Genomic DNA, 20,575 nt, shown 5'->3' on the forward strand with positions numbered 1-20,575 from the left:
CTTTAATCTCATAGAAAAGTATGGTACTTTTGCAAACTGAAAAAAAATGATATGCTGTTATGTGGCGAAGATTTGGAACCCTTAATGGTGTCTTTTCAGATCATATAGCAAGGATTGCTGAAAGTGTAGTGAAATGTCATCCTGCAATTGTCATCATGTGTAGTACCATCAGTGCAAACCGTTACTGAATATTTCAAGTGGTCTTAGTTGATTTATTGCAAAAAGTTTTCTCTGCAGATACGTGTATGTTTCTGCAATTGAAGAAACTCTGTTTCACTCACATTTTACCATTCGCTACCTTGATATGGTATCACATTTTTAAAAAGAAGGCTCTTCATTCCTATCCAACCTTTGTAGGGCCTTAGAGTGATCATGTTCATTCTTACTTACCCACTCAGATATCATGCAGTTCCCAGTGAACAAACAAATGCTAAATAATATGTCGTGCCATGCCAATGAAAATAATAAAGATGTAATAAGGTGCAAACACTGTAAGTTCATGTAAGCAATTCATTTTATTGCAAGAGATCAAAGTCAACATGAACTGAAGAAATTATTTAATTTAAAGAGCCATCTCCAGTGGCGTAGCAATAGGGAATGCAGTGGTTGCAACCACACCTGGGCTCTTGGGCCAGATGGGCCCTCCCTTAACCACAGTTCAGCTTTTCATTAGGCCTGACTCCTGTGCTAGTAATGATCATTTCTATAGATGCTTTGAATAGAATAGTAGTAATCATCAGCAAACTGTTCCCTTTACCCTTCTTGCACCTCTAGCATATGAATTGTGATGTATAGAGGGCTTTTTTTTGGGGGGGGGGGGGGGGTAGGAGAATGTGGTGGTAAAACTTGCACCAGGCCTTAGCTACTCCACTGGCCATATCAAAATTATTGCACTTCAAAAAGCTAATGTAGGTTATTAAAAAATATAGATAGATAGATAGATAGATAGATAGATAGATAGATAGATAGATAGATAGATAGATAGATAGATAGATAGATAGATAGATACTTCTAGTTGTCTGTCCAAACAGCTCATGGACAAAACCTTGAGCTCTTCAAATGCTTTACTGACAGCCCCAGATTCAACAATAATCTAGGTTTAGTTTACAAATTATCCTTGGTGATGCAGCTAGAACAGGTAGACACAGATTAAAGGAACACTATCAATACCCAAGTGTTCTAAAATGACAATGTACAAATAATGTCTAAGTAGCTGTGTAAACATTTTCCTACTTTTCATATTACGTATCAGAGGCAAAAGCTGTAATTCATTGTGTATAGGTTGTAGCAGTATTGGAACAGTTCATTGGCGAAGGGGTGCTTCAATTTTACACTACTAGTGCTGTTCTTTGCATGGGGTGAGACTACAGAGTTATATGAAGCTGTGATGTCAGATTTCACACACCATTACAAACAAGAAACATTTCCTCTGCTCTCCAGCAGACAGCTCAGTCAGAGAGACGGGCAGCTGCAGTAACATAGAGGGTCAACACAGATGTAGTTTGAGGATTTCCCCTTCTGCTCATGATTTACTAGCCCGTCACCCTGCTCAGCTTGGCCATCAGTTTTGTGTGGAAGTATTTTGATAACAGTAAACAAAGATGTAAGTAGTGAAATGTATACACCAGCACTTCCCAAACCATTCCTATCTCAATTGAAAAAAATATGTTTATCAATAGTGTTCCTTTAAGCCACAATACAGAGAAATTTCAGGAGCAGAACATGCAATGTATAAATCTTTCACAGCGAATGAGAAGTAAGGGAAAATTATATTTAGAATATAAGCTAAACATACTTTTAGTGTTTGATAATAGGATAAAAAATGTTTATATTGCAGTTTTTTTTATAGTACTACAAGTGTAGCCAGGTCTGTCAATGTCTTTATCCATCACCCATTTTTTCTTTTAAGAGTAAGGGTCCTTTGCACTGATCACCAAAAGCAAAAATGCCTACCAATCCATGTTTTGCTATTAAACCCCTCGCAAGCAAGAAAATGCACAAAATAATTTTGACAGTACTTTTTCTACTACTTTTGGTACTTTTTTCAATTGTTAAATGCTGAAAAGTTATCTTAAATAGAAGATGAAAAATTATCACCTTGGAGAAAACTTAGGAGAAAAAGTGAATTTCATATGGGGCAATGTGTTGTTAGATCTCTTATCACTCCTTCTTAAGTGCATTTACATCATAGTTTTTAAGGACCAGATATTCTAAAAGTTCTGGGGCCCAGTCTCTCAAGAGCATTGGGATCTTTGTGGCATGGTATTGGTAATATACTTCTCTTTGACGGAGAGCACCACCTTTAATTATCTCAAATGCACATTCTTCCTTTGGAGCAGCAGGCTGCTGAATCACATGTGAAACGGTATTTACAGCACTGTCTGAAACAATAAAACAAGAACTTGTTTTTAGTAAAGAATATTAGTTTCCTAAAGTTTAGCATTTTTTGTAAAATGTCTGTTATATTAAAAGAAAAATACACATAACATGGTCTCGGTCTATAAACCTGAGATGCCAAAAAAGAAAAAAATTATTACAAACCTGTGGCTTCCTCCGGCCCCCTTCAGACTGATTGGTCCCTTGCCATCTTCCCACGCCACCTGGAGTGCGATAGGGGAGCATGCACATATGGACTGTGCCTGTGACGACTGAAGCCAACTGGCAGATTTACCACGCCGCCTAGTGGAGGATCCAGGCAGCGTGGGAAGACTGCGAGGGACTGATCAGCCTGAAGGGGGCTGGAGGAAGCCCCAGTATGTATTTTTTTTTCGGTGTCTCAGGTACACTCTAAAGTGAAATTCCACCATTGAGAGAAATTGTGATGATACGTACCTATGGTAATCAAGTTATTTTGTAACTTATTGATGTACATATCATAACAGGCAAGGCTGGATTTATACTTTTATGCCGCTAGGCCAAGTATGTTGTATCTCCCCTTTCTTGTGTAGTAGCTCCCCTCCCATTCCATGTGCAAACCCCATCCATCAATGTACAGCAACTCCTTTCTTTCATGAACAGCTCTCTTGAGCATCAGTTCTCCCTCTTTCATGTCTAGGTGCCCCCCTTAGGCTGCAGTCACTCAAGGCCCTGGCCTTTGTGGCCTTCCTAAAAATCTGGTCCTGGTAACGAACTTGAACAGTCACATGCATAGCATTGTTTTTCAAGCTTGAGATCTGTGCTTTGTGTAAAATACAGAATGGCCAGTAAATGCCCCACAAATTCCTTTCTTTCTTCTTATAATTACAGTAACTTAGCGCAAAAGATCTCATAGCGACTCTGAGGTTCGGTTCACATCAGACTGCAAAACGGACAATTTTTGTTTGTTTTGCTGGATCAAAAAAAAATGGTAGTCGATGGATGCTATAGATCCGGTCTCACTTGCCAGCCATTGCGCCAAGCACAAAACAAACACCTGAGCTGCACAATTTTTCTGGACAGGTGGATGCATTTCTCATAGAAACCCATGGAGGAAAAACATCTGCTCCAGACACCAAGTGGATCACAACAGGCCATCCAGTTGGCTGTTCAAGATGCAGTGAGGATGTGAACCACGCCAGCAGGAGCATCACCAACGCTAATCAGAAAACTGACCCAGCTAATCTCCCTTTGCTTGCAGAAAGGCTGAGTTGTCCATGTGGCTGTCTCTGCAGCAGTGATGAGCGAAAATGCAAATATTCTTTTCACTTGTACTTGGCCCTTTGCACTTGGCCCTTTCTTTTGATATTAGTAAATTTACACTATCGCTAGGTTTGCTACAGTAACTGTCATTTACTGCATTTAAATGTATACTTTTTTCCTTTGAAACTTTAAAATCGATTTTCTCAAAAACTATAAGGTCTTTTTGAAAAAAAATGTTTCCTCTTGTACCCACATATCTCCTTAATATTTTCACCGTGATGTTGCGCTCAGTCCTCACTTTCCTTGCTAGGCTGCTGACTATGCACAGAAACAAGTCCCAGTCACGTTAAATATCACACTATAGCCGCGCCAGTATTCTGTATAACCGTTTGTGATCCAAGCAATTTCTAAAAATAAAAACACAGCAGACCAGGCCTTCTCATAGTGAGTATCGTCTCATCAGTGACACCCTTGTGCAATTACACACACTGCGTGAGGGATTAAAGCGCTATCACCAGGGTAGATGGGGATCACACACCCCCTTTCCTTCCCTGCTCACCAGAGGATTTCTTGTCAATACTGCATATCACAAAACATCCATGCCATTTAGAACCTTAAAAACATTCTCATAGCATAAAACCGCTTTAATAGGCTCCCAATGGCCCCCAAATTAAAACTGCGTACATAAAACTTTCTTGCGTATTAGCATATCACAATACTACATCGCTGCCAGCTCCGGTCACCTCTCACATGCCCAGGCCGCCGTCTCCTTCGATCGGTGGTAGTACAGCGTGCGTCCTCCAAGCTCCGCCCTACGCGTTTCGTCACGTGCCAAGTTGTGACTCATCAGGGGCTATCTCCTTAATATACCCTGAAAATGTGGTGATTCTAGTTTGTAAGGGGGCTTAGATATTAAACGCAAAAAAAATGGACTTTAGGCGAAAATTAATGCGAAAATATTCGGCAAATCTTCGCCTTTTGAAACTAAAATAGTACTTATTTTTGCGAAAATTCGGCGAAATCGAAAATGGGATTTTCGATGTGAAAATGACTTTGGTCAAAATTCGCAAGCAACAGATATATCCAAAGTTTTTGTTTTTAGGTTGTCTTTTTATAGTAATACTTTACAGACAATGGACCAGGCAGTTAAAGGTGATGGAGGGATCTAAAGTGGACTGAGAAATCTTGGTAGGGTCTTACTTCCATTCTTAAAGTGTACCAGAGATGAGAAGAGTCTATGGTACAATACTTAACTGGAGCTTCTTTAAGCCCTGTTAAAGAGGAACTGTCACGGAAATCTTAACATTTAAAACACATACTAATAAGTACATTTCTCCCAGAGTAAAATGCACCATAAACTACTTTTCTCCTATGTTGCTGTCACTTACAGGAGGTATTAGAAATCTGACATTACAGACTTGTCCATCTGGGCTAGTCCATCTCTTCATGAGGCATTCTCAGCATGGGCTTTATTCTTTATAAAGACATTCTCTAAAAATGATTAATACAAAGATGCTGGCCAGCCTCCCTGCTCGCTGCACATTATTTTGGCAGTTGAACAGAGCAACTGCCATTCATTAAGTGCTTTTAACAATAAAGAAAACCCTGAGAACCCCCTATGACAAGATGGGCTAGTCCAAAACCAGTCAGTAATGTCCGATTTTGACAGCAAGTAATGTCCGAAGTGACAGCAAAATAGGAGAAAAGTAATGTATGGCTCATTTTACTCTGGAAGAGACGTACTTATTTGTATGTGTTTTAAATTTTAGGATTTTCGTGACAGTTCCTCTTTAAGGCTGCTCGTCCCTCGCCATCTTCCTGGGTGACTCCTATCACCTGCAGTGGTCCGCAAAAGCCTTGCTAAGTCGTACTCTGTCGTGCATGGCACACTCCCCCCGCCATGCTCCTGTCCCTGGTCGTGATCTGGGTTTGTGCAGTACTTCTGCGCAGGTGCAGATCGCTCCCAGGGATGGGAGTGCGTCAGGGGAGCGCACCAGGCCGGGCGGCACATGAGCGACCGCACCTGGCCAGTTTTTTGGGGACAATTGCAGTTGACAGGAGGCACCCGAGGAGACGAAGAGGGACAAGCAGCCTTAATGAGGCTTAAGGAAGCCCCAGGTAAGTATGGAACCTGAGACGCTTCTCGTCTCAGGCTCACTTTAAATATGCAGATTAAAATGCGGATCAATCAGGAGTTTGAGATTGTGAGGCATTCAGCATCCTGTACTAGTGTGACTGATTTGGAGGTAGTGCAAATTATGGGCATGATGATAGGCACATAGCAGGAAGCCTTAACCACTTGCCGACCGCCTACTTCATATTGGCGGCGGCAAAGTGGCAGCCCCAGGACCACGTAACGCAGATTGGCGTCAGGTCCTGGGGCACTCTCTGGCCGGGGATCGCGCGCTGGGATGCGCGCGCATCCACCGGCAATAGGCTCCGCCCACCCGCGACGTCAACCCGCCGGCCAATCGGAAGCGCCGGCGGGTTGTTAACCCGACGATCCCCGGATAGGAAGCGTATAATACGCTTTGTAATGTTTACAAAGTGTATTATACAGGCTGCCTCCTGCCCTGGTGGTCCCAGTGTCCGAGGGACCACCAGGGCAGGCTGCAGCCACCCTAGTCTGCACCCAAACACACTGATCTGCCCCCCCCCCTGCCCCCTGATCGCCCACAGTACCCCTCAGACCCCCCCCCTGCCCACCCCCCAGACCACCATTTGCACACAATCACCCCCCTAATCACCCATCAATCACTCCCTGTCACTATCTGTCAACGCTATTTTTTTTTTTAGTCCCTAAACTGCCCCCTGCTCCCTCCTGATCACCCCCCCACCCCTCAGATTCTCCCCAGACCCCCCCCCCCCCGTGTACTGTATGCATCTATCCCCCCTGATCACCTGTCAATCACCCGTCAATCACCCGTCAATCACCCGTCAATCACCCGTCAATCACCCGTCAATCACCCCCTGTCACTGCCACCCATCAATCAGCCCCTAACCTGCCCCTTGCGGGCAATCTGATCACCCACCCACACCAATAGATCGCCCGCAGATCCGACATCAGATCACCTCCCAAATCCATCGTTTACATCTATTCTCTCCTCTAAACACCCACTAATTACCCATCAATCACCCATCAATCACCCCCTATCACCACCTGTCACTGTTACCCATCAGATTAGACCCTTGCGGGCACCCAATCGCCCGCCCGCACGCTCAGATTGCCCTCAACCCCCCCCTTATCGATTCGCCAGTGCATTATTTACATCCGTTCTTCCCTGTAATAACCCACTGATCACCTGTCAATCACCCCCTGTCACTGCCACCCATCAATCACCCCCTGTCACTGCCACCCATCAATCAGCCCCTAACCTGCCCCTTGCGGGCAATCTGATCACCCACCCACACCAATAGATCGCCCGCAGATCCGACATCAGATCATCTCCCAAATCCATCGTTTACATCTATTCTCTCCTCTAAACACCCACTAATTACCCATCAATCACCCATCAATCACCCCCTATCACCACCTGTCACTGTTACCCATCAGATTAGACCCTTGCGGGCACCCATTCGCCCTCCCACACGCTCAGATTGCCCTCAAACCCCCCCTTATCGATTCGCCAGTGCATTATTTACATCCGTTCTTCCCTGTAATAACCCACTGATCACCTGTCAATCACCCCCTGTCACTGCCACCCATCAATCACCCCCTGTCACTGCCACCCATCAATCAGCCCCTAACCTGCCCCTTGCGGGCAATCTGATCACCCACCCACACCAATAGATCGCCCGCAGATCCGACATCAGATCACCTCCCAAGCGCAGTGTTTACATCTCTTCTCTCCTCTAAACACCCACTAATTACCCATCAATCACCCCCTATCACCACCTGTCACTGTTACCCATCAGATTAGACCCTAATCTGCCCCTTGCGGGCACCCAATCACCCGCCCACACCTCAGAACGCCCTCAGACCCCAGCCCTGATCACCTCGCTAGTGCATTGCTTGCATCTATTTCCCCCCTCTAATCACACCTTGAGACACCCATAAATCACCTTCTGTCACCCCCTAGCACACCTACCCATCAGATCAGGCCCTAATTTGCCCCGTGTGGGCTCCTGATCACTCGGCCAAACCCTCAGATCCCCCTCAGACCCCCTTCCGATCACCTCCCCAGTGCATTGATTGCATCTATTTTCCCCTCTAACCGCCCCCTGAGACACCCATCAATCACCTCCTGTCACCCCCCTAGCACTCCTATCCATCAGATCAGGCCCAATACATCCTGTCATCTAAGAGGCCACCCTGCTTATGACCGTTTCCACAAAATTTGCCCCCTCATAGACCACCTGTCATCAAAATTTGCAGATGCTTATACCCCTGAACAGTCATTTTGAGAAATTTGGTTTCCAGACTACTCACAGTTTTGGGCCCGTAAAATGCCAGGGCAGTATAGGAACCCCACAAGTGACCCCATTTTAGGAAGAAGACACCCCAAGGTATTCTGTTAGGTGTATGATGAGTTCATAGAAGATTTTATTTTTTGTCAAAAGTTAGCGGAAATTGGATTTTTATTGTTTTTTTCACAAAGTGTCATTTTTCACTAACTTGTGACAAAAAAATAAAATCTTCTATGAACTCACCATACCCCTAACGGAATACCTTGGGGTGTCGTCTTTCTAAAATGGGGTCACTTGTGGGGTTCCTATACTGCCCTGGCATTTTAGGGGCCCTAAACCGTGGGGAGTAGTCTAGAAAACAAATGCCTCAAAATGACCTGTGAATAGGACGTTGGGCCCCTTAGCGCACCTAGGCTGCAAAAAAGTGTCACACATGTAGTATCGCCATACTCAGGAGAAGTAGTATAATGTGTTTTGTGGTGTATTTTTACACATACCCATGCTGGGTGGGAGAAATCTCTCTGTAAATGGACAATTGTGTGTAAAAAAAATCAAAAATGTGTCATTTACAGAGATATTTCTCCCACCCAGCATGGTTATATGTAAAAATACACCACAAAACACATTATACTACTTCTTCTGAGTACGGCGATACCACATGTGTGACACTTTTTTGCAGCCTAACTGTGCTAGGGGGCCCAAAGTCCAATGAGTACCTTTAGGATTTCACAGGTCATTTTGAGACATTTGGGTTCAAGACTACTCCTCACGGTTTAGGGCTCCTAAAATGCCAGGGCAGTATTGGAACCCCACAAATGACCCCATTCTAGAAAGAAGACACCCCAAGGTATTCCGTTAGGAGTATGGTGAGTTCATAGAAGATTTTATTTTTTGTCACAAGTTAGCGGAAATTGATATGTATTGTTTTTTTTGTCACAAAGTGTCATTTTCCACTAACTTGTGACAAAAAAAAAAATCTTCTATGAACTCACCATACCCCTAACGGAATACCTTGGGGTGTCGTCTTTCTAAAATGGGGTCACTTGTGGGGTTCCTATACTGCCCTGGCATTTTAGGGGCCCTAAACCGTGAGGAGTAGTCTAGAATCCAAATGCCTCAAAATGACCTGTGAATAGGACGTTAGGCCCCTTAGTGCACCTAGGTTGCAAAAAAGTGTCACACATGTGGTATCGCCGTACTCAGAAGAAGTAGTATAATGTGTTTTGAGGTGTATTTTTATACATACCCATGCTGGGTGGGAGAAATCTCTCTGTAAATGGACAATTGTGTGTAAAAAAAATCAAAAATGTGTCATTTACAGAGATATTTCTCCCACCCAGCATGGTTATATGTAAAAATACACCACAAAACACATTATACTACTTCTTCTGAGTACGGCGATACCACATGTGTGACACTTTTTTGCAGCCTAACTGTGCTAGGGGGCCCAAAGTCCAATGAGTACCTTTAGGATTTCACAGGTCATTTTGAGACATTTGGGTTCAAGACTACTCCTCACGGTTTAGGGCTCCTAAAATGCCAGGGCAGTATTGGAACCCCACAAATGACCCCATTCTAGAAAGAAGACACCCCAAGGTATTCCGTTAGGAGTATGGTGAGTTCATAGAAGATTTTATTTTTTGTCACAAGTTAGCGGAAATTGATATGTATTGTTTTTTTTTTCACAAAGTGTCATTTTCCGCTAACTTGTGACAAAAAAAAAAATCTTCTATGAACTCACCATACCCCTAACGGAATACCTTGGGGTGTCGTCTTTCTAAAATGTGGTCACTTGTGGGGTTCCTATACTGCCCTGGCATTTTAGGGGCCCTAAACCGTGAGGAGTAGTCTAGAATCCAAATGCCTCAAAATGACCTGTGAATAGGACGTTAGGCCCCTTAGTGCACCTAGGTTGCAAAAAAGTGTCACACATGTGGTATCGCCGTACTCAGAAGAAGTAGTATAATGTGTTTTGAGGTGTATTTTTATACATACCCATGCTGGGTGGGAGAAATCTCTCTGTAAATGGACAATTGTGTGTAAAAAAAATCAAATAATTGTCATTTACAGAGATATTTCTCCCACCTAGCATCTGTATGTGTAAAAATACACCCCAAAACACATTATACTACTTCTCCTGAGTACGGCGGTACCACATGTGTGGCACTTTTTTGCACCCTAAGTGCGCTAAGGGGCCCAAAGTCCAATGAGTACCTTTAGGATTTCACAGGTCATTTTGCGACATTTGGTTTCAAGACTACTCCTCACGGTTTAGGGGCCCTAAAATGCCAGGGCAGTATAGGAACCCCACAAATGACCCCATTTTAGAAAGAAGACACCCCAAGGTATTCCGTTAGGAGTATGGTGAGTTCATAGAAGATTTTATTTTTGTCACAAGTTAGCGGAAAATGACACTTTGTGAAAAAAAACAATTAAAATCAATTTCCGCTAACTTGTGACAAAAAAAAAAAATCTTCTATGAACTCACCATCCTCCTAATGGAATACCTTGGGGTGTCTTCTTTCTAAAATGGGGTAATTTGTGGGATTCCTATACTGTCCTGGCATTTTAGGGGCCCTAAACCGTGAGGAGCAGTCTTGAAACGAAATTTCTCAAAATGACCTGTGAAATCCTAAAGGTACTCATTGGACTTTGGGCCCCTTAGCGCAGTTAGGGTGCAAAAAAGTGCCACACATGTGGTATCGCCGTACTCAGGAGAAGTAGTATAATGTGTTTTGGGGTGTATTTTTCCACATACCCATGCTGAGTGGGAGAAATATCTCTATAAATTGACAATTGTGTGTAAAAAAAATAAAACAATTGTCATTTACGGAGATATTTCTCCCACCCAGCATGGGTATGTGTAAAAATACACCCCAAAACACATTATACTACTTCTCCTGAGTACGGCAATACCACATGTGTGGCACTTTTTTGCAGCCTAACTGCGCTAAGGGGCCCAAAGTCCAATGAGCATCTTTAGGCTTTACAGGGGTGCTTACAATTAGGCACCCCCCAAAATGCCAGGACAGTGAACACACCCCACAAATGACCCCATTTTGGAAAGTAGACACTTCAAGGTATTCAGAGAGTAGCATAGTGAGTCCGTGGCAGATTTCATTTTTTTTTGTCGCGAGTTAGAAGAAATGGAAACTTTTTTTTTTTTTTTGTTACAAAGTGTCATTTTCCGCTAACTTGTGACAAAAAATAAAATCTTCTATGAACTCACCATGCCTCTCACTGAATACTTTGGGATGTCTTCTTTCCAAAATGGGGTCATTTGGGGGGGATTTGTACTATCCTGGAATTTTAGCCCCTCATGAAACCTGACAGGTGCGCAGAAAAGTCAGAGATGCTTGAAAATGGGAAAATTCACTTTTGGCACCATAGTTTGTAAACGCTATAACTTTTACCCAATCCAATAAATATACACTGAATGTTTTTTTTTTTTATCAAAGACATGTAGCAGAATAACTTTCGCGCTCAAATGTATAGGAAATTTTACTTTATTTGAAAAATGTCAGCACAGAAAGTTAAAAAAGTCATTTTTTTGACAAAATTCATGTCTTTTTTGATGAATATAATAAAAAGTAAAACTCGCAGCAGCAATCAAATAGCACCAAAAGAAAGCTGTATTAGTGACAAGAAAAGGAGGTAAAATTCATTTAGGTGGTAGGTTGTATGACTGAGCAATAAACCGTGAAAGCTGCAGTGGTCCGAATGGAAAAAAAGGCTCTGGTCCTTAAGGGGTTTTATGACTGCAGTCCTTAAGTGGTTAAAGTGAATGGGAACTGCATTTTAAAAAAAATTAAGCAAATACTTACCTAAGGAGAGGGAAGGCTCTGGGTTGTATAGAGCCTTCCGTCTCCTCTCTCGGTGCTCTCTATCCTGTGCTGGCTCCCCCCCCATTTCAATCCCCCGCCGAAAGTCTTCGGGAGCCGTGTCCTTCCAAAGACGTGCGGCTCCATACTGCACAGGCGTGAGCGTACAAGAGAGCGTGCTTGCGCAGGCGCAGTACAGGGCTGCCCTTCTTCAGGAGCACTCGGGCTCCCTGAAGACTTCTGAAGCCTCCTTCGGCCGGGTAAAGCAGTATTTGACTAATTTAGTCAAATACTGCTATCGGGCGATCCAGCACCGGAACGACGGGACCAGGAGAGGAGCCGGAAGGCTCTATAGGACCCAGAGCCTTCCCTCTCTTTGAGTAAGTATCTATCTACAGTATCTATCTATCTATCTATCTATCTATCATTTTTTAAATGCGGTTCCCATTCACTTTAAGCAGCCAGGAGGAGTCTGTATTATGCTTATGGGTGGCCCCACCGGGCCCGAGGGCCCTTTTCCACTACAAGCGTAATCTCAAGTACAATCGTGCTGCATTTGCTATCGCACAAGCTGCTTTTTCTACTCGTCGTGATTGCGCATAGCTGTCAGAATGGAGAGCGATCGCGGTGAGAATCGCACAAGCTGGCGATTGTATGCAGGAAAAAAACTGAGCGCATTAGTGGGAAATTAGCACTGTTATTTACATGTAAATCCCGGTGCTCTAGTGATCGGTAAAATGGCTGTGATCCGCTTTCTCAAGCAAATGGGCTCTGAGGCAGTTTTGTGCTTGAACTGATACATTTTTATCTTTCTGTATGGACACTTGCTGGAAGTAATAACCAATAATTATCTTCTGTCTTAAAAAGCTGTACTTTGCAGAATGTTATGACATAAAGCTCTGGGCTTTCCTTCCACAATTTCCCATTGCAGTCATTAAAGTTTCATACACACAACAGTGTTAAAAACACACAGAAATTCTGACCATATACTACTCCTTGTAGTCCACCAGATGGGGACCCCACTATTCCTTATTAGGACTAAAGATTACCACAAAAGTCCTCGTTAGTGCTGATCATTACATAACAATAGTCTTTGTTAGGGCTGTTCAAGTAATGATTATTACACCAATAGTCCTTGTCAGGACTGATATAAATCCTGCTATTATTTATTGTCATTGCTGTTTGTGCTGTGGTGTCTTGTAGCAGGCTTATATACACCAATATATACACCACCAACACCATATACAGTGTATTGTGTGCTTACATCACCGTTAAAGCCCGTCACATTGTGTCACATATCAACAGGCTTGTGTTTATCACGGTCACTGCTGTCTGTTATTAAAAAAAAATACAAATTGTCACTGAGTGACCTGACCTTTGTGACATATTGTTCCTGTTCATAGAGCTGCTGTTTGATTTCCAGTGCATATACTATGTCTCATACAAACATTCTTGTGTTTGTCACTGCTGTCCATTATTATTTAGAAAACAATGAAAATTGTCACCTGACCTGAGTGACCTGACCTTTGTGACAATCCATTACTACTAAGTTAACTGTCAGATTCCGAGTGCATCACATGCCAACAGCTTTCTGTTCATTACTGTCACTGCTGTCAGTTATTATTTTAAAAAATAAAAAATTTTACTGAGTGACCTGACCTGTGTAACATGCTGTTCCTGTTGACAGTTATGCTCATTCGTATTTTGCGAAATTGACATTTCTGAATTTCCGATTGGAAATCGGAAAACGGAACTCGAAATTGGATTTCTGCGGGAATACTGCATTACTGCAATTCTGTAATTTTAGCCCAATTACAGAACTTGGAAGCAATGGACCAATCAGAGAATGCAGAAACAACTTGGAATTATTGCCAATCAGAGAATGAAAAAAATTACCAAAAAAACGCTACTCGGAAATAGGAAATCCAAACCCAGAAATAGGATTTCTGTGGAAATACTGCATTACTACAACTCTGTAATTTTAGCCCAATCACAGAACTTGGAAGCAATGGGCCAATCAGAGAATGCAGAGTCAACTCTAAAGTATTTGGCCAATCAGAGAATGCGAAAAAAGGCCAAACAAACCCCACAAAATAGTCAGCAAGATGCTGTACAGATCCCAGTGGTTTGCCAGTCCCCTGCTCATGGGACTTTATCACAAGCTGCTAGAGCTAGTGACTATGGCAGCATATCACCACTTATTTCTGCTTTATTAACTGGTCTGCAGGCTCAACAGGGTAAGGATGGGGAGCACTGCGGTGTCAGCAGGGTATGGGAGAATGCAGTGGAGCAGAGTGTACAGAGTGCTAACCCTGCAGAGCGAGTTACTACAGCAGTTCAGCCTGTTATTAATAGTATTTCTAACATGCTTTCTCCTCTTATTCAGATTACTCCTGCAACAGTTAATGCCATTTTGCCTGTTAGTAAGCCAGGGGTTGCTGAGACAGTGTATAAGGAAAATATATCTTGTGATCAGTCCCCCCTTGGTTTCCATCTCTCCGCCTCTATTAAGGAAAAAAGAAAATCTGGCGGGATATTCTATCTTTACTGCCGAAAAGGCGCGTCGTTAGGCCCTTATATCTGTGGCAAGTGCCATGGATATGTTGTGGGGGTGCTCCGTATGTCCAGCTCTGGGGTACCAGCAGAAGTGCCCGGAATCGCGGTGGCTAGATACTTGAAATGGTGGCCGCCATCTTCTGGGAGGCGCTCTCCACTCGTGAGTGAGTCTCAGCCTTCCCTACACTACGCCTATGGGCCGGCTGAGCTCGGTGCACACTTGCTCCCTGCACAATCACTTGGTCCTGGCAGGGGGCATAAAATTTTACTCTAAAGGCAGGGGGCTGGAGAGAGTTTGAGTAGCTTTGCCCCCTGCACGTTTGGATGCCGTGGCTCCCAGCTCACCACATGGCATCCTCTGTTCTGCCTCCTCAAGCCCTGTAGTCCAGTCTAGTAGCCTGGACTGGAGGACATGCCTCAAGCCTGCAGAGTAAGTAACTGTGGGGAAGAGGGAGACACAGACACAGACTGACAGCAGCCAGCACACAGCCAGACATATAGCATCACCAGCAGCTCAGCCCAAAGTGCACTGCACCAGTATACTTTTTTTTCCCAAAATGAAGGGAGAGAGACTTGTAACCTATTATGCTGTTGGAGGGCTTAGGTTTTGGGGTAATGACTGAATTCCTTATCTGGGGGGCTGCTGGTGTAGCCCCCCCATCCCCGTCTTTGTGGCAGCACTTCTAAGAATCTTGCTATTGAACATGTTCACTGCAAAGTGCATGCTGGGAGATGGTAGCTGTAGTCTGTACATATACTGAAATCTAGGTACTACAGCTCCCCACGTGCATTGCAACATGCATCTCCTTGCATGCATTGTGGCCGGGAGTGTGTTCTTCAGCGGAGTTCTTTGAAGTGCGGCCAGCTTTTTTAGCCAGCAGGGCATCACCGCCAGCCAGGCCAGCACAGCATCACCGCCAGCAAGCCCAGCATTATAACTTCACCACTAGGCAAGCACAGCATCATCACTAGCCAGGCCTCAGCATAACCACCAGCCATGCAAGCTCAGCATCACAGCCAGCCAGGTCTCAGCATCACCATTAGCCAGGTCACAGCATCACCACCAACCAGGCCAGCACATCACCACCAGCCAGGCCAGAACAGCATCACCACCAGCACAGCATCACCAACAGCCAGGCCAGCACAGCATTACCACCAGCCAGGCCAGCACAGCATCGCCACCAGCCAGGCCAACACAGCATCACCGCCAGCCAGGCAAGCACAGCATCACCACCAGCCAGGCTAGCACAGAATCACCGCTAGCAAGGCAAGCACAGCATCACCGCCAGCCATGTCAGCACAGCATCACCACCAGCCAGGCCAGCACAGAATCACCGCCAGCCAGGCCAGCCCAGCTTCATCACCCACCAGGCCAGCCCAGCCCAGCATCACCGCCTGTCAGGCCAGCCCAGCATCACCGCAAGCCAGGCCAGCACAGCATCACCGCCAGCCAGACCAGCACAGCATCACCGCCAGCCAGGCCAGCACAGCATCACCACCAGCCAGGCACAGCACAAATTCATGGACATCTGTAATGGCTGCCACCCATAGCTGTCGGATGTGATCACTAAGGTGATAGCTCGGGGGCCCAACGCTATATAGATGCATCAAAATGTTGCTGCCATCTATACAGCACTGGGGTCCCCAAACTGTGCACCTTAGCAATCGCATGCAATCGCTACAGATGCACAGGCTGGTGAGTGGTGATAATGGAACTCTACATGCCAAACTAGTTATGAAATATGGCATGTATAGGCATTTATAGTATCTTTATAACCCGGATAAGTCAAATAATGTACTTTGAGGTGTTTTTCAACTGTGGCACTTGTTATGTAAAAATTAGGAAAGGGGAAACGTAAAAAAAATACTTTATTTTTGCCTTTACACCTAATTATCCTCGATAAAGTGCCTTTGAAATTAAAAAAATACTTGGAAAAAAATATTTTTTAAAGAAAGCCTAGTTTGTCCTGAAAAAAAAAAAACAATGCATGTATCACTTTGATGGAAAAGGTAATAAAAAGTTATTGCTGTATCAATAGTGACACAGGTGATTAGAGATGTAGCGAACGGTTCCCGAACCGTTCGCCGGCGAACATCTCTGGATACATGGGGCTTTTACTACTTCCGGGTCGCTCTGACCCGGAGTAGTACGCCTGCGCTGCCCGGCGAAGCGCGTCCTAGATCGCGCTCCTGTTGCCGGGCACTCTCTGCGCATGTGCGTGACGTCGACGTCACGCACATGCGCAGAGAGTGCCCGGCAACAGGAGCGCGATCTAGGACGCGCTTCGCCGGGCAGCGCAGGCGTACTACTTCGGGTCAGAGCGACCCGGAAGTAGTAAAAGCCCCAGAGATGTTCGCCGAGCGAACAGTTCGCAACATCTCTACAGGTGATATGCCAAAATTGTCTGGACCCTTAAAGCGGTATAAAACCCATTATTTCTTCTTTGCTCTAAAAGATTATTTACAGCATTTAATATACTACCATTTTTTTTATTTTTTTTTGCAGAACAGCATTCAAACAGTTAAACACAGGACTTCCAATAGAAAGCTCCCTGCAATGAGATCTGAATCCGAATAGGTGATAATATTATCTTGTGTTTCCTTATTTGTAGCAAGAGAGGAATGTAAACATTCTCTGGCAGTGCAGAAACTCCTTATGTGTCCAGATCAGACACAGCTCTGAAAAATAACTAGGTACATCACAATATATAAATACTGTAGCTATGAATAAAATGCAATGGCAGCTTTCAGAGCAAATAAACTGTACTTTTGGAACTTGTAATTTCTAAATGAATATTAATACTTGTGCACAAAAGCAAATATAATAACTGTATTAGTTATAAAAAGTAGGAAAACACATTTTTATTGAATATTATGTCAGAGTTTAATACAGCTTTAAGGGGTAAAAACCCTGGAACCTGAAGTAGTTAAAGGTGGGGGGAAAAGTGGAAGGGAAGTCCCTGACCTGGCACTGGAATACCTTTAGCTCTCAAAAGTGCACTTAAAGGGATACTGTAGGGGGTCGGGGGAAAATGAGTTGAACTTACCCAGGGCTTCTAATGGTCCCCCGCAGACATCCTGTGCCCGCGCAGCCGCTCACCGATGCTCTGGTCCCACCTCTGGTTCACCTCTGGAATTTCAGACTTTAAAGTCTGAAATCCACTGCGCCTGCGTTGCCATGTCCTCGCTCCTGCTGATGTCACCAGGAGCGTACTGTGCAGTCACAGACCATACTGGGCCTGTTCAGTACTCTCCTGGTGACATCAGCAGGAGCGAGGACACAACAACACAGGAGCAGTGGATTTCAGACTTTAAAGTCTGAAATTCTGGAGGTGAGCCAGAGGCAGGACCGGAGCATCGATGAGCGGCTGCGCGGGCACAGAACATCTGCGGGGGACCATTAGAAGCCCCGGGTAAGTTCAACTCATTTTCCCCCGACCCCCCTACAGTATCCCTTTAAATTTGTTATCCTGTTATGTCTGTTCTGTTTATGTTCAGTTTGCTAAGGCTGTACTCTTTAGATTTTAGTGTACTTTGTTCCTTAACCTCCTTGCCGGTCTAAAAAATCCGGCAAGGAGGCAGCGCCGCACTTTTTTTTAATTTTTTTTTTTTTAAATCATGTAGCGAGCCCAGGGCTCGCTACATGATAGCCTCTGAGCGGCGGCATCCCCCACCCACTCCGATCTCCTTCGGCGATCAGAGTATGCAGGAAATCCTGTTGAGAATGGGATTTCCTGCAGGGCTTCCCCGGTCGCCATGGCGACGGGGCGGGATGACGTCACCGACGTCATGGAGGTCGGGACATCACAGGGAATCCCGATCCGCCCCTCAGCGCTGCCTGGCACTGATTGGTCAGGCTGCGCAGGGGTCTGGGGCGGGGGTGGGGCGGCGCGGCGGGTAGCGGCGAATCGGCGGCGAGTGGCGGCGGTCGCGTACTACATGCAGCTAGCAAAGTGCTAGCTGCGTGTAGGAAAAAAAAATTATGCAAATCGGCCCAACGGGGCCTGAGAAATCCTCCTGCGCAGGTTACCCCGAGCTGAGTTCGGGATAACCGGCAAGGAGGTTACCAGTGCTACAGTATACAAAGATTTAGTCTGTTATCAATACCTTTATTTTTGAGCAAGTTAAAGCATTATTTTTGTACTGTTATGGAACTTCATTTTAATGCAATCTTATGTTATTGAAAATGGCCATTTCTCAATGTTCATGATTGATTATGGATGTATTATTTGCAACCTGCCAATAAAAATAAAGTAAAAAAAAAAAAAGCTAGCCAGGTGCGTCCCTCCCAAATTAGGTAGCCTCCCCAGTATAGATATCCTGATGTTCCCCCCAGTATTGATAGCCAGGTGTGCCCCCAGGATTAGCTAGCCTTCTCTTCTCCCTCTCCATATTCAAAATGGTGCAGAGCAGAAAGCAAGGGTACAACTCACCTGTCAGCGCAAGTTCAGCATACAGTGGGATGCGAAAGTTTAGGCAACCTTGTTAATCATCATGATTTTCCTGTATAAATCGTTGGTTGTTACGATAAAAAATGTCAGTTAAATATAGCATATAGGAGACACACCCAGTGATATTTGAAAAGTAAAATGAAGTTTATTGGATTTACAGAAAGTGTGCAATAATTGTTTAACCTCCCTGGCGTTATGATTATTTCCAGATTTTGGGTATAAAAGCCATACAATTTTTCACAAGCTTTTAGACCCTAAAAACAAGAAGAAAAACACACCTCAGAGAGGTCTACAGCAGCTCCTGCATGAAACTCACTCAGGCACAGGATTACCACCCTGTTCTGCGGCGAGCCTGACTCGGGATTTCCGCTAAGGAGGTTAAATAAAATTAGGCAGGTGCATAAATTTGGGCACCACAATATAGAAATGTAATCAATATTTAGTAGATCCTCCTTTTGCAGAAATTACAGCCTGTAAATGTTTCCTGTAGGTTCCAATGAGAGTCTTGATTCTGGTTGAAGGTATTTTGGACCATTCCTCTTTACAAAACATCTCTAGTTCATTCAGTTTTAATGGCTTCCAAGCATGGACAGCTTTCTTTAATTCACACCACAGATGTTTTATTATATTCAGATCTGAGGACTGAGATGGCCATTCCAGAATGTTGTACTTGTTCCTCTGCATGAATGCCTTAGTGGACTTTGAGCAGTGTTTAGGGTTGTTGTCTTGTTGAAAGATCCAGGCCGGCGCAGATTCAGCTTTGTCACTGATTCCTGGACATTGGTCTCCAGAATCTGCTGATACTGAGTATAATCCATGCGTCCCTCAACTTTGACAAGATTCCCAGTCCCTGCACTGGCCACACTGGCCCACAGTATGATGGAATCACCACCATATTTTACTGTAGGTAGCAGGTGTTTTTTGTTGGAATGCTGTGTTCTTTTTCCTCCAAGCATAATGCCCCTTGTTATGCCAAAATAACTCAATTTTAGTTTCATCAGTCCACAGCACCTTATTCCAAAATGAAGCTGGCTTGTCCAAATGTGCTTTAGCATACCTCAATCGGCTCTGTTTGTGCTGTGGGCGGAGAAAATGCTTCCTCTGCATCACTCTTGCACACAGCATCTCCTTGTGTAAAGTGCGTCCAATGGTTGAATGATGCACAGTGACTCCATCTGCTGCAAGTTCATGTTGTAGGTCTTTGGTGCTGGTCTGTGGGTTGACTCTGACTGTTCTCACCATTCGTCACTTCTGTCTATCCACAATTTGTCTTGGTCTGCCACTTCGAGCCTTAACTTGACTGCTGAAATTTCCGAGACAGCTTTCTGTATCCTTCCCCTAAACCATGATGGTGAACAATCTTTGTCTTCAGGTCATTTGAGAGTTTTTTTGACACCCCCATGTTGCTACTCTTCAGAAAAAAATTAAAAGAGGAGGGAAACTTACAACTGACCACCTTAAATACTCTTTTTCATAATTTGATTCACCTGTGTTTGTAGGTCAGGGGTCACTGAGCTTACCAAGCCAAGTTGAGTTCCAATAATTAGTTCTAAAGGTTTTGGAATCAATAAAAAGACAATAGTGCCCACATTTATGCACCTGCCCAATTTTATTTAAACAATTATTGCGCACTTTGTGTAAATCCAATAAACTTCATTTCACTTCACAAATATTCCTGTGTGTCTCCTATATGATATATCCAACTGACATTTCTTATCGTAA

General features: G+C 44.3%; 1 protein-coding gene across 1 annotated transcript in view; it reads right to left on the reverse strand.

The window, feature by feature from the left end:
* Positions 1–496: 496 nt before the first annotated feature.
* The window catches only part of HSD11B1 (hydroxysteroid 11-beta dehydrogenase 1), a 636,303-nt gene continuing 616,224 nt past the window's right edge, over positions 497–20,575 (reverse strand). Inside the window, exon 9 of the mRNA XM_068266224.1 lies at positions 497–2,381. Coding sequence (XP_068122325.1) covers positions 2,161–2,381 — 221 coding nt within the window. The 3' untranslated portion in view covers positions 497–2,160. The remainder of the gene's footprint in view (positions 2,382–20,575) is intronic.

Source organism: Hyperolius riggenbachi, chromosome 2 (assembly GCF_040937935.1).
Source record: "Hyperolius riggenbachi isolate aHypRig1 chromosome 2, aHypRig1.pri, whole genome shotgun sequence".
NCBI lineage: Eukaryota > Metazoa > Chordata > Amphibia > Anura > Hyperoliidae > Hyperolius > Hyperolius riggenbachi.